This window comes from Salmo salar, chromosome ssa24 (genome assembly GCF_905237065.1).
Source record: "Salmo salar chromosome ssa24, Ssal_v3.1, whole genome shotgun sequence".
NCBI classification, from domain to species: domain Eukaryota; kingdom Metazoa; phylum Chordata; class Actinopteri; order Salmoniformes; family Salmonidae; genus Salmo; species Salmo salar.
Window position 1 is genome coordinate 40,961,989 of NC_059465.1, and position 15,279 is coordinate 40,977,267.

Here is a 15,279-nt window from a genome sequence, read left to right on the forward strand (position 1 = left end):
GTAGCTCTTCCTATGTACCATCTGAACCTCACCGTAACTCTTCCTATGTACCATCTGAACCTCACCGTAGCTCTTCCTATGTACCATCTGAACCTCACCGTAGCTCTCCCTATGTACCATCTGAACCTCACCGTAGCTCTCCCTATGTACCATCTGAACCTCACCGTAGCTCTCCCTATGTACCATCTGAACCTCACCGTAGCTCTTCCTATGTACCATCTGAACCTCACCGTAGCTCTCCCTATGTACCATCTGAACCTCACCGTAGCTCTTCCTATGTACCATCTGAACCTCACCATAGCTCTCCCTATGTACCATCTGAACCTCACCGTAGCTCTCCCTATGTACCATCTGAACCTCACCGTAGCTCTTCATATGTACCATCTGAACCTCACCGTAGCTCTTCATATGTACCATCTGAACCTCATCGTAGCTCTTCCTATGTACCATCTGAACCTCACCGTAGCTCTCCCTATGTACCATCTGAACCTCACCGTAGCTCTCCCTATGTACCATCTGAACCTCACCGTAGCTCTTCCAATGTACCATCTGAACCTCACCGTAGCTCTCCCTATGTACCATCTGAACCTCACCGCAGCTCTCCCTATGTACCATCTGAACCTCACCGTAGCTCTTCCCGTTGATGGAACACTTGTTGAATGTCATGATGTTCTGAGTGAGTGTTCCGGTCTTGTCCGAGAAAATGTATTTGATCTGACCCAGCTCCTCGTTCAGCGTAGTGGTCCGGGCCTTGGCCGGGGTGTCACTATGGGCATGGTACATCTTCCTGTCCCAGTCGATGTAGAAACTGTTGCCCAGACGGATGACCTCCACACTACAACACACACACAGGGATAGTGGCATTACACATAACCTTAACAGAAATGTATCTGCAAGGTATATCGATTAGGCATAAATCCAATAAGCAATTACACAGCAAAACAGATGCACTCTCTCTCTCTCACACACACACACACACACACACACACACACACACACACACACACACACACACACACACACACACACACACACACACACACACACACACACACACACACACGATGTAGAGTGAGACAGACAGACCTGATGAACAGTGAGACAGACAGACCTGATGAACAGTGAGACAGACAGACCTGACATAGAGGGAGATGGGTACGACGGTGTTGAGGATTATGACGTAGGACCAGAAGGTGAGGAAGCCGGAGAAGGGGGCATCAACTCCCCCCTGTCTGGGCAGGAAGGCCGTGAACTCTGACCCCCAGAGCTGCTCCCAGATCCTGTTGCCAATGGCCAGGATGGTGCACATGAATGCCAGGAAGCCAAATATCTACTGGCAGACAGGGTACATAGGTCAACAGATGGGTACAGAGACATAAACATGTCACATGTTTGATATAAACATGGAAAACTGGTACTGTATAAGCTAAATCATATGAGTCCGTGTTTAAGTGAGTGCAGGGAGCTGTAAGTACAGGACATGTTACTGCTGGACTCACACAGAGGACGAGCACGTTCATCAGGCGGTCGATGCTGGTCCTCTTGAACGTGGTCTTCCCACAGTTCTGCATCAGCTTAGTCTCTGGACCTGGTCCACAAAAGGATCACAGGGTTAGTATTTAAGGGGCTACATGTGACAATTTAGAGATAATTTCCTTTCCTTTTGAAGAGTTTCTAATCATGAAGATTATAACAGAATAAATATTTATATTTGGTCAGTCAGGGTTAGGTATTCGTAGTTGAGGTTTATTATCTATACTGGCCAGCAGAGGGCGTGCTGAGTCTAACTGACCTGTGAACCAGCACCAGTCCTGACCTCTATTCTTTGACCTCTTACCTCCGAACAGCACCAGTCCTGACCTCTCATCTCTAACTTCTCAAATCTCACCTCCGAACAGCATCAGTCCTGACCTTTACCCTCTCACCTCCGAACAGCATCAGTCCTGACCTTTACCCTTTCACCTCCGAACAGCACCAGTCCTAACCTTTACCCTCTCACCTCCGAACAGCACCAGTCCCTCTCATCTCTGAAGGGCACCAGTCCTGACCACTACCCTCTCACCTCTGAAGGGCACCAGTCCTGAACTTTACCCTCTCACCTCTGAAGGGCACCAGTCCTGACCTTTACCCTCTCACCTCCGAACAGCACCAGTCCAAAACACCACTCTGTGTTCCTGAGGGTGCAGCCCCTCAGCAGGATCTTGTCATTGTCCAGAGAGTATTTCTGACCGGCGTTAGTCAGAGTTCCTGTGAAACGGTCCAGGCGGTTGTTGGGTGGCTCACAGCTCACCTCGCCTTCAGAGAGTAGGGAGGAGACGCAGGTTTGTCAGGTAGGAGAGGAGAGTGGGCCATCATAAGGATTAAACATCCTAATCTACAAGCTAGTTCAAAACAAACTTTATTTCTCACATGCGCCGAATACAACAAGTGTATTCGCTTACTTACAAGCCCTTAACCAACAGTGCAGTTCAAGAAGAGTAAAGAAAATATTTACCAAGTAGACTAAAATAAAAAGTGATAATAAAAAGTAACACAATAAGAATAACAACAACGAGGCTATATACAGGGGGTACCGGTACCGAGTCAATGTGCGGGTTAGTTGTTCATAACTATATATGTTTTCAACTGGCAATTAGCTGTATACCTTTATTAGAACTATGTAGTGGATAACCACCTCCCTGTGGGAGACTCACCATTGAAGGAGGCCAGGTTATGGATGTTGTCCCCCATATCTCCTGTGACCGTCACAGCTTGCTTCACTTTCAAATTAGTCTCACTGAGAGGAGGAGAGGAGAGGGAGATTTGATTTGATTAGGATCTATTTTAGTCCTCATTTGGACTAATCTTGCAAGAGTTCTTTAAACATTAAAATACAATTTATCATTTTGATCACATTTTCCCATATAACACACTGTTACAAACAAACATAATACACTGACATATTGACCAGATAAATACTCTAACAGTCTGAAATTATAGATTGATTCCTTTATCTACAATTAGTCCAGCACAACCTTCCCATTTATTATTTTTAAACAGTTCTAAAGTACTGTTTGAATTTATATATTGAAAGGTTTCTGGTTTGCTCAGATAAATTATTCATTTTTTTTATTTGTCACGACTTCCGCCGAAGTCGGTCCCTTGTTTCGGGCGGTGTTCAGCGGTCGACGTCACCGACCTTCTAGCCATCATTGATCCATTTTTCATTTTCCATTGGTTTTGTCTTGTCTTCCTTCACAACTGGTTCCAATCCCATCAATTACATGTTGTGTATTTAACCCTCTGTTTCCCCTCATGTCCTTGTCGGTGATTGTTTATTGTAAGTGTTTGTGTACGTCTGTACTGGTGTGCGTCGGGTTATGTTTACCCATTGATTTTTATTATTATGTTTTCCGGTGGGTTTTTTGTAATAAACTGCGCCGTTGGAAACACAGTTATTTCTCTCCTGCGTCTGACTTCTCTGCCGCCAGTTAAACACCCCTTACATTATTGCTCTGAATCAAAATGTTCTTTAGCCTATTTCTCTTTTCTGTCTGGATAACACATAGATGGTGGACAATCTATTCCTAGTATTTACTGAATGTCTGTCCCTTACCAACTGAATACTGTTGTGAATAGAGTTTGGCCGTTTTAAATGGTGTATATTATGAAATAAAATAAGCATGTTTTTTTCAATTATCTTGTTGATTAATGACCAACCAAGAGCATTGTGCATGACTACAATAGAATAACCATATCTCCACCTTAAAACAATCCTTGCTGCTTTGTTCTGTGCAATCTGTAGCCTCCTAATTTCACTTGCTGGAGAGGAGGAGGAGAGGAGGAGACGAGGAAGATAGGGAGAAGAGGACGATAGGAGGAGGAGGAGAGGAAATGGGGAGAAGAGGACGATAGGAGGAGGAGGAGAGGACGATAGGAGCAGGAGAGACATGGGTATGAAATAGACACAGGCTTTGTACAGTAGATGAACAAACAAACCGACACACAGACACGCACACACACTTACCCATCCAGTTCAGCAGTCTCGATGTAGACCAAGTTGAGAGGTTCACTACTAGAGAGCAGCAGCAGGTCTGCCTGAAATCACAGAGGGAGAGATTCACATAGTCAGATTCACTGACTATTAAAGACATCTAATATATGCACCTGTTTCACACCCAGTCTATCACGATGGTCTCTTATGCCAGAATCATAGCAGCTGAAAAAGACTAACAATGAGGTACTGGATGTTTTAGACGTGAAACGGTATGTTGTAATGAACACACAGTAAGGCTGGTTCAGTGTTCTGTTCTCACCGTAACAAACTGGTTGTTTCCAAGTTTGATGATGTCACCCACATGAACATCCATCCATTTTTCACTCCGTAGTCTAGAGAGAGAGAGAGAGAGAGATAGTGGGTGGGGTGGGGGAGGGGAGGGAGAGAAAGAGGGGTAGAAAAGAAGAGTATTTCAAGTTTCACATTTTTCAAGACAGTAGACATCCTCCCTCTATTTTTTAGGATCAGGAAGAAAATGTATGGAGGGGTCAAATCTGTGTTCAGCCTATTTTCCTTTCCTGTCTGTGACTGTCTGTAAGTTAGGAGAAAGATCAACAGGAAGAAAACAAGCACTTCCTGTTGCCTGGAGCTGCTTCCTGTTGCCCTCCTGAAAAGAGGGCATGTTGCCCAACTGTCCCTGCCTGAGGCACTCACACATTTGCTGTGGAAATGGATTTTGGTGGAGGACAGTGGAGGGAGCAGGTTGGGGACAGGGAGCAGGAAGGGGCAAACAATCTGTGACCACACACACAACCAGTGTGCCATTATGAGTTGTGTTCATTATGTACTGTTAGAAACCAATAGTAGATCTCATGGACTTACTCTCCATCGATGAGCACTGTGACCTTCCGGTTGTTCACCTGGTTGTCACTCCTGTGGCGGTTCTAGTAGGACAGACATGATTATAATAACATTAGACTAGTCTTGTGAATGGAGGGTATTCCATTCCACTTAAATCATTACAAAGGCTTCTGTCCATCAGAAACATCTTTCTCTGGCTTAAAGGTCAGTGGGTCTGGAGTCTCACAAGACCACCCAGCAAAATGACTGCCCACCGCCACCGTGTCACTAAAGATGGTCAACATCTCCTCAACAAGAGCCAATTATGACAAGCCAAACAATATGACCTCACTAAAGCAACCAATGGGATGGTGGCCCATGAGCATGAAGACAGAAAGGTCACTGACTACATCCCAAATGGCACCGTATTGCACTACCTTTTGACCAGAGTCTATGGGCCAAGGTCAAAAGTAGTCCGCTACATAGGGAACAGGGTGCAGTTTGGGATGCAAGCAGTGTCGCCACCCGACCTAACAAACAGACCCTTGCTTTGTTACTGAGGTTAACGTGTAACAGAATTACATAACGTTTCCCAGAATGCTACAGAATCAGGTTGCCAATCCACTCAATAACAGACAATAATAGTAGTACATGTTTGTTTACGCTGGAATTGTGAAATCATTTTCCTTATATAGTTTTAGTTTTGAATCTAGATTCCTGCTTGAACAACATAACAACAGCACATCTGAAAACACGTCAGAATGATTTGTCAATGTTAGGGTAGATCATCTAACATGTTGACCAATCTGCTCGTGTTACGTGCGCCAGCATTCAAAAATACATTTACAATTACATGTCACTCAATCATTTCATTCATAATGCTCGCGCACGTCAACAAGCATCTGCGTAACCTGACGCTAAAATAGAACTGGTTCTATTTTTGTCGCGTCACGCGCTGCAAGTCCCGCCTCTCCCATCTCCTCATTGGTTTTTAGGAGCATATACCCACGTGGATGATTAAAAGATGAACTGAGGTCCACACTCCAGTCCAGTTGGTGGTGATAATGCACCTTAAAGTTGGTTGCCAAGCGCCATATAAAGTCCACAGAAGAAGAAGACTGAAAGAGGAGAGCTTTTTAATTTTTTACTAGAAACTAACTAGGTTTCCCATTTTATCTTTGGATTAATTATCAGAGTAGAGAACACACAATTTTGTGTGACTCAAAATACGTCAAAATTCTACAAATATCCAGAAAAAAGGACTTTGTGCATTTCAGGTAAAATAACAACCCAATGTTTATATCCCAGGACAAATTAGCTAGAAACTGCAAGCTAAATGGCCATGAATGTTTCATGTGTTTCGACCTGTCCCCAAATGAATATAGTTGGTTCAGAGTTCGTTTTGATATTTCAACCTGCGTGTCCGGATTGCGTCTGGTGTGGATATACAAAATCAACACGCGTGCAATGGTGTACACACTGACGCGCCCAGTCTAGTTAGCATGTACAGTAATGCCTGAGGGGAAGTGAGAGCAGAGAGGGAATCTGAGTTGTTACTCAATTATGTTTCTGATATTCTCCTCGTCAGCTAAAATAATGACTAAATCTGTGTACAGTCCATGAAGGTTATTAAAGTAAACAAAAACTGAAACTAAAATAAAAACTAAAATTTGAAACTGAAATAAAAATGACAATGAAAAATATTTGAAAAACTAAAACGATACTGAAACTATTATCTTTGACTGCAAAACAAACACAAATAAAATAAAAAACATAACTTTATGTTTAATTGTATTTTTTTTCTTCTAAACTTTGAGCTAAAATCAAATATTATTTTTTTCTTCTGATGGGGTTTTTGAGCTTCTGAATTGATAGATTTATTTTAGTAACCCTTATTTTACCAAGTAAGTTGACTGAAGACACATCCTCATTTACAGCAACAACCTAGGGAATAGTTACAGGGGAGAGGAGGGGGATGAATGAGCCAATTGGAAGCTGGGGATGATTAGGTGGTCATGATGGTATGAGGACCAGATTGGGAATTTAGCCAGGACACTGGAGTTAACACCCATACTCGTCAGGACACTGTTTAACTTCCCATTTGAAAGATGGCACCTTTCACAGGGCAACGTCCCCAATCACTGCTCTGGGACATTATAATATTTTTCTAGACAAGAGGAAAGAGCGCCTCCTACTGGCCCTCAACCACCACTTCCAGCAGCATCTAGTCTCCCATTCAGGGTCTACCAGGGACAACCTTGCTTAGCTTCAGAGGCAAGCCAGCAGTGGGTGGTATGCCACTGGCACATGAATCTTGCAGGTAAATGCTGCCAGTAGATTGCGATGTTTCAAATAGGCCTATCTTCTTGCCCTTCACTATCACTAGCTAACAGGGATGAAATCAGAGGGCAAGCTTGGAGTGTGACCGGGCCGAGCTAGAGCAGCTTGTGAAAATGCTGGAGCCGTTCGTAATCCAAACTGACCAACTTCAAACTGACAGCCAGTCGCTGAGACACACTTGGAGTCAAATACTGTTGCAAAACAGTTTGCACAGGTCCTCCTGAAGTCACTGCATGAGGGCTTCACATGCATACGGACTCCTCTGGAAGCCAACTTCGTTCCAACCACTGCAGCACCTTGACTGATGGACCCAAGTGTGTCCATGGCACTTTGCTCAACAGAGATGGAGCCACTGATGAGGGAAGCAGAATATTTTGCACTTCAGCAAATCTGACAATGTGGCCGTGGAGCAGCAGGACCCTAGGAAGTTGACAGCACGATGAATCCAGAAAGCATCTCAACCACAGAATTGAATGTTAATTTCTCTACCATAAGCCACCTCAGACGTAATTTGAGAGAATTTGGCAGAACGTCCAACCGGCCTCACAACGTGTAACCTCACCAGGCCAGGACATCCACATCCGACTTCTTTACCTCCAGGATTGTCTGCGACCAGCCACCCGGACAGCTGATGAAACTGTGGGTTTGCACAACCAAAGAATTTCTGCACAAACTGTCACTGTCAATGACTGCCTCGCCTGGTTCACCAATTACTTCTCAGATAGAGTTCAGTGTGTCAAATCGGAGGGCCTGTTGTCCGGACCTCTGACAGTCTCTATGGCGGTGCCACATGGTTCAATTCTCTGGCCGACTCTTTTCTCTGTATATATCAATGATGTCGCTCTTGCTGCTGGTGATTCTCTGATCCACCTCTACGCAGATGACACCATTCTGTATACATCTGGCCCTCATATGGACACTGTGTTAACAAACCACCAAACAAGTTTCAATGCCATAAAACACTCCTTCTGTGGCCTCCAACTGTTTTTTAAATGCTAGTGAAACTAAATTAATGTTCTTCAACCGATTGCTGCCCGCACCCGCCCTGACTAGCATCACTACTCTGGACGGTTCTGACTTAGAATATTTGGACAACTACAAATACCTAGGTGTCTGGTTAGACTGTAAACTCTCCTTCCAAACTCACATTAAGCATCTCCAATCCAAAATGAAATCTAGAATCGGCTTCCTATTTCGCAACAAAGCCTCCTTCACGCATGCTGCCAAACATACCCTCGTAAAACTGACTATCCTACCGATCCTTGACTTCGGCGGTGTCATTTACAAAATAGCCTCTAACACTCTACTCAGCAAACTGGATGTAGTCTATCACAGTGCCATCCGTTTTGTCACCAGATTCCCATATACTACCCACCACTGCGACCTGTATGCTCTCGTTGGCTGGCCCTCGCTACATATTCGTCGCCAAACCCACTGGCTCCAGGTCATCTATAAGTCTTTGCTAGGTAAAGCTCCACCTTATTTCAGCTCACTGGTCACCATAGCAACACCCACCCGTAGCACGCGCTCCAGCAGGTATATTTCACTGGTCATCCCCAAAGCCAATTCCTCCTTTGGCTGCCTTTCCTTCCAGTTCTCTGCTGCCAATGACTGGAATGAATTGCAAAAATCACCGAAGCTGGAGACTTATATCTCCCTCTCTAATATTAAGCACCAGCTGTCAGAGCAGTTTACCGATCACTGTACCTGTACACAGCCAATCTGTAAATAGCACACCCAACTACATTTTTACATTTTACATTTTAGTCATTTAGCAGACGCTCTTATCCAGAGCGACTTACAGTAGTGAATGCATTTAATTTTCATTTCATGCATTTTTTTTTTGTTTTGTACTGGCCCCCCGTGGGAATACGAACCCACAACCCTGGCGTTGCACACACCAACTGAGCCACAGGGAAGGCCTAGGGAGCCATAGGGCTCATCCCTAGGGCCCATAGTTATCTTTTTGTTATTTTGCACCCCAGTATCTCTACTTGCACATCATCATCTGCACATCTATTACTCCAGTGTTAATGCTAAATTTGTATTATTTAGCCTCTATGGCCTATTTATTGCCTTACCTCCCTACTCTTCTACATTTGCACACACTGTACATAGATTTTTCTATTGTGTTATTGACTGTATGTTTGTTTATGTGTAACTCTGTGTTGTCATTTTTGTCGCACTGCTTTGCTTTATCTTGGCCAGGTTGCAGTTGTAAATGAGAACTTATTCTCAACTGGCCTACCTGGTTAAATAAAGGTGAAATAAAATAAAAATAAAAGAAACCGTCTCACGGAAGCTCATCTGTGTTCATCCGTGAAGAGCACACTTCTCCAGCTTGCCAGCGGCCATCAAGGTGAGCATTTGCCCACTGAAGTCGGTAACGACGCGGGACTGCAGTCAGGTCAAAATCCTGGTGTGGACGATGAGCACGGATCTAATCTCATCGTCCTCACCAGGATTTTAACCTGACTGCAGTTCGGCGTCTTACCGACATCAGTGGGCAAATGCTCACCTTCGATGGCCGCTGGCAAGCTGGAGAAGTGTGCTCTTCACGGATGAATCCCAGTTTCAACTGTACCGGGCAGATGGCAGACAGTGGGTATGGCGTCGTGTGGGCGAGCAGTTTGCTGATTTGTCAACGTTGTGAACAGAGTGCCTCACGATGTTGGTGGGGTTGTGTTATAGGCAGGCATACACTACTGACAACAAACACAATTGCATTTTATCGATGGCAGTTTGACTGCACAGAGATACCGTGATGAGATCCTTAGACCCATTGTCGTGTCATTCATCCACCGCCATCACCTCATGTTGCAGCATGGTAATGCATGGCCCCATGTCACAGGGATCGGTACACAATTCCTGGAAGCTGAAAATGTCCCAGTTCTTCCATGGCCTGCTTACTCGACAGACATGTCACCTTTTGACCATGTTTGGGATGTTCTGGAATGACGTATTACTCCACATAGTGCAGTAATACCCACATCGTGCAGTAATACCCACATAGTGCAGTAATACCCACATAGTGCAGTAATACCCACATAGTGCAGTAATACCCACATAGTGCAGTAATACCCACATAGTGCAGTAATACCCACATAGTGCAGTAATACCCACATAGTGCAGTAATATCCACATAGTGCAGTAATATCCACATAGTGCAGTAATACCCACATAGTGCAGTAATACCCACATAGTGCAGTAATTTCCACATAGTGCAGTAATACCCACATAGAGCATTAATATCCACATAGTGCAGTAATACCCACATAGAGCATTAATATCCACATAGTGCAGTAATACCCACATAGAGCAGTAATACCCACATAGTGCAGTAATACCCACATAGAGCATTAATATCCACATAGTGCAGTAATACCCACATAGAGCATTAATATCCACATAGTGCAGTAATATCAACACAATACTCTCCTCGACTACCACAACAGAATACTCTCCTCTACTACCACAATACTCTCCTCTACTACCACAATACTCTCCTCTACTACCACAGCACAATACTCTCCTCTACTACCACAACACAATACTCTCCTCTACTACCACAACACAATATTCTCCTCTACTACCACAATACTCTCCTCTACTACCACAACACATTACACTCCTCTACTACCATCAACACAGTACTCTCCTCTACTACCAAAACACAATACACTCCTCTACTACCACAACACAATACTCTCCTCTACTACCACAACACAATACTCTCCTCTACTACCACAACACAATATTCTCCTCTACTACCACAACACAATATTCTCCTCTACTACCACAACACAATACACATCTCTACTACGTCAACACCAACACAATACACTCCTCTGCTATTACTGCCTGACCACCACTCCATTTACTAACCCTGGAAAAACAGTCAGGTGAACACAGACAATGTCTGGGATTAATTTCATAATTCAGGGATGTTCTAGAAATGTTAGGTGATGTTTTAGAAGGGTTAGGTGATGTTCTAGAAGTGCTAGGTGATGTTTTAGAAGAGTTGGGTGATGTTCTAGAAGTGCTAGGTGATGTTCTAGAAGTGCTAGGTGATGTTTTAGAAGGGTTAGGTGATATTCTAGAAGTGCTAGGTGATGTTCTAGAAGGGTTAGGTGATATTCTAGAAGTGCTAGGTGATGTTCTAGAAGTGTTAGATGATATTCTAGAAGTGCTAGGTGATGTTCTAGAAGTGTTAGATGATGTTCTAGAAGTGCTAGGTGATGTTTTAGAAGTGCTAGGTGATGTTCTAGAAGTGCTAGGTGATGTTTTAGAAGGATTAGGTGATGTTCTAGAAGTGCTAGGTGATGTTCTAGAAGTGCTAGGTGATGTTCTATAAATGCTAGGTGATGTTCTAGAAGTGCTAGGTGATGTTCTAGAAGTGTTAGGTGATGTTTTAGAAGTGCTAGGTGATGTTCTAGAAGTGCTAGGTGATGTTCTAGAAGTGCTAGGTGATGTTTTAGAAGGGTTAGGTGATGTTTTAGAAGTGCTAGGTGATGTTCTAGAAGTGCTAGGTGATGTTCTAGAAGTGTAGGTGATGTTCTAGAAGTGTTAGGTGATGTTCTAGAAGTGCTAGGTGATGTTCTAGAAGTGCTAGGTGATGTATTAGAAGGGTTGGGTGATGTTCTAGAAGTGCTAGGTGATGTTCTAGAAGTGCTAGGTGATGTTCTAGAAATGTTAGGTGATGTTCTAGAAGTGCTAGGTGATGTTCTAGAAGTGTTCGGTGATGTATTAGAAGGGTTAGGTGATGTTCTAGAAGTGCTAGGTGATGTTCTAGAAGTGCTAGGTGATGTTTTAGAAGGGTTAGGTGATGTTCTAGAAGTGCTAGGTGATGTTCTAGAAGTGCTAGGTGATGTTTTAGAAGGGTTGGGTGATGTTCTAGAAGTGCTAGGTGATGTATTAGAAGGGTTAGGTGATGTTCTAGAAGTGCTAGGTGATGTTCTAGAAGTGCTAGGTGATGTATTAGAAGGGTTAGGTGATGTTCTAGAAGTGCTAGGTGATGTTCTAGAAGTGCTAGGTGATGTTTTAGAAGGGTTAGGTGATGTTCTAGAAGTGCTAGGTGATGTTTTAGAAGGGTTAGGTGATGTTCTAGAAGTGCTAGGTGATGTTTTAGAAGGGTTAGGTGATGTTCTAGAAGTGCTAGGTGATGTTTTAGAAGGGTTAGGTGATGTTCTAGAAGTGCTAGGTGATGTTCTAGAAGTGCTAGGTGATGTTTTAGAAGTGCTAGGTGATGTTTTAGAAGTGCTAGGTGATGTTCTAGAAGTGCTAGGTGATGTTCTAGAAGTGCTAGGTGATGTTTTAGAAGGGTTAGGTGATGTTCTAGAAGTGCTAGGTGATGTTCTAGAAGTGTTAGGTGATGTTTTAGAAGGGTTAGGTGATGTGAGTGTGTGTACCTAGCAAGGTTATTATAGTGTTGTGTTTTAATATTAGGTTTTACTTCTGGGACTTTTTAAAAATTCTGTTTAGTTCCAGTTATGTTTTAGATCTGATTTACTAATGACAAATCAACCAAAGGTTGCGTGCCATGTCATCGAGTGTGCAGTCTGACTGCTATACTATATGAAGTGGTTAGCTGATATGTAAAATACCTTGTAAGGTTTTTCAAACGGGTTTGATAATCATTTTATTTCAGTTTACAAAATATTTTTCCCTGATTAGTTTAACTTTCCGTTTTAGTTTACTATAATAACCTTGGTACCTAGAGGTGTCGCCAATAAAACGGGATAATGTCAGCATGGATCTGTCTGCACCACTAACACCTGTTGAGAGGTCAAAACCTCCCTAACCAGGGATCAACTCAGACAATAAGGTTAAAGGTCAGATGGGTCAGATGGTCAAAGGTGAACAAATCATTACAGAGAAGGGGAAATGTATACAGTGCATTCGGAGTATTCAGACCCCTTCCTTTTTCCCACATTTCTGGGAAGATATGGGAAGGCTAAGAAAAATAATATGCAGCATTGAAGGTCCCTAAAAACACAGTGGCCTCCATCATTCTTAAATGGAAGAAGTTTGTAACCACCAAGACTCTTCCTAGAACTGGCCACCCGACCAAACTGAGCAATCGGGGGAGTAGGGCCTTGGTCAGGGAGGGGACCAAGAACCCGATGGTCACTCTGACAGAGCTCCAGAGTTCCTCTGAGATGGGAGAACCTTCCAGAAGGACAACCACCTCCGCAGCACTCCACCAATCAGGCCTTTATGGTAGAGTGGCCAGATGAAAGCCACTAATCAGTAAAAGGCACATGACAGCCCGCGTGGAGTTTGCCAAAAGGCACCTAAAGGACTCTCAGACCATGAAAAACAAGATTCTCTGGTCTGATGAAACAAAGATTGAACTATGGTGGTGGCAACATCATGCTGTGGGGATGTTTTTCAGCAGCAGGGACTGGGAGACTAGTTAGGATCGAGGTAAAGATGAACGGAGCAAAGTACAGAGAGATCCTTGATGAAAACCTGCTCCATAGCGCTCAGGACCTCAGACTGGGGCGAAGGTTCACCTTCCAATGGGACAATGACCCTAAGCACACAGCCAGGACAACGCAGGAGTGGCTTCGGGACAAGTCTCTGAATGTCTTTGAGTGGCCCAGCCAGAGCCCAGACATAAACCCGATCGAACATCTCTGGAGAGACCAGAAAATAGCTGTGCAGCAATGCTCCCCATCCAACCTGACAGAGCTTGAGATGATCTGCAGAGAAGAATGGGAGAAACTCCCCAAATACAGGTGTGCCAAGCTTGTAGTGTCATACCCAAGAAGACTTGAGGCTGTAATCTCTGCCAAAGGTGCTTCAACAAAGTACTGAGTAAAGGGTCTGAAAACGTATGTAAATGTGATATTACATTTTTTTTTCTTCCTATTTTTGCTTTGTCATTATGGGGTATTGTATGTAGATTGATGAAGGGAAACAAACAATTGAATCAATGTTAGAATAAGGCTGTAACGTAACAAAATGTGTAAAAAGTCAAGGGGTTTGAATACTTTCCAAATGAACTGTAGACGAAAAGGAAAAGCGAATAAAATGTCTTCTTGGAATGGCTGAACAGCAGTAAGATGTGAAAGGTAAGGAGGGTGGGAAAGGCCCAAATACAGAGGTAAGGAGGGTGGGTAAGGCCCAAATACAGAGGTAAGGAGGGTGGGTAAGGCCCAAATACAGAGGTAAGGAGGGTGGGTAAGGCCCAAATACAGAGGTAAGGAGGGTGGGTAAGGCCCAAATACAGAGGTAAGGAGGGTGGGTAAGGCCCAAATACAGAGGTAAGGAGGGTGGGTAAGGCCCAAATACAGAGGTAAGGAGGGTGGGTAAGGCCCAAATACAGAGGTAAGGAGGGTGGGTAAGGCCCAAATACAGAGGTAAGGAGGGTGGGTAAGGCCCAAATACAGAGGTAAGGAGGGTGGGTAAGGCCCAAATACAGAGGTAAGGAGGGTGGGTAAGGCCCAAATACAGAGGTAAGGAGGGTGGGTAAGGCCCAAATACAGAGGTAAGGAGGGTGGGTAAGGCCCAAATACAGAGGTAAGGAGGGTGGGTAAGGCCCAAATACAGAGGTAAGGAGGGTGGGTAAGGCCCAAATACAGAGGTAAGGAGGGTGGGTAAGGCCCAAATACAGAGGTAAGGAGGGTGGGTAAGGCCCAAATACAGAGGTAAGGAGGGTGAGAAAGGCCCAAATACAGAGGTAAGGAGGGTGGGTAAGGCCCAAATACAGAGGTAAGGAGGGTGGGTAAGGCCCAAATACAGAGGTAAGGAGGGTGGTTAAGGCCCAAAGGCAGTGTTCTCATACTCACGATGTCATCTGTAGCGTCTTTAGCAGCCGTCACAGACAGCACCAGGACCAGAGGGACCATGGTTGTGAACCAGGACAGAGAGGAGATTGCAGGAATCACCTACCGTAACACATCCACAACATTCAACAAATGCTTAGGTAACATTTCTAAATCTACACAAAATCTCACATTCATTATAACCCCCCCCCCCCCCAAAAAAAAAGATAGGGAGGGGAGATTGTTATTGGTTGTAAATGGTGCTGATATGAGCTCAACATATACAGTTAGTATGCAGATAAAAACACACACGGGAACAACACAAGCCTACACATAGACATTCAGAACAGGACA

At 44.1% G+C, this 15,279-nt stretch overlaps 1 protein-coding gene across 1 annotated transcript in view; it reads right to left on the reverse strand.

The window, feature by feature from the left end:
- The window catches only part of LOC106585897 (probable phospholipid-transporting ATPase IM), a 57,355-nt gene that overhangs the window by 20,143 nt on the left and 21,933 nt on the right, over positions 1–15,279 (reverse strand). Inside the window, exons 5-13 of the mRNA XM_014172622.2 lie at positions 14,950–15,048; positions 4,859–4,920; positions 4,296–4,368; positions 4,007–4,077; positions 2,694–2,776; positions 2,137–2,295; positions 1,500–1,588; positions 1,137–1,330; positions 627–835 (exon numbers count right to left, since the gene is read on the reverse strand). Of these exons, the coding sequence (XP_014028097.1) occupies positions 627–835; positions 1,137–1,330; positions 1,500–1,588; positions 2,137–2,295; positions 2,694–2,776; positions 4,007–4,077; positions 4,296–4,368; positions 4,859–4,920; positions 14,950–15,048 (1,039 nt within the window). The remainder of the gene's footprint in view (positions 1–626; positions 836–1,136; positions 1,331–1,499; positions 1,589–2,136; positions 2,296–2,693; positions 2,777–4,006; positions 4,078–4,295; positions 4,369–4,858; positions 4,921–14,949; positions 15,049–15,279) is intronic.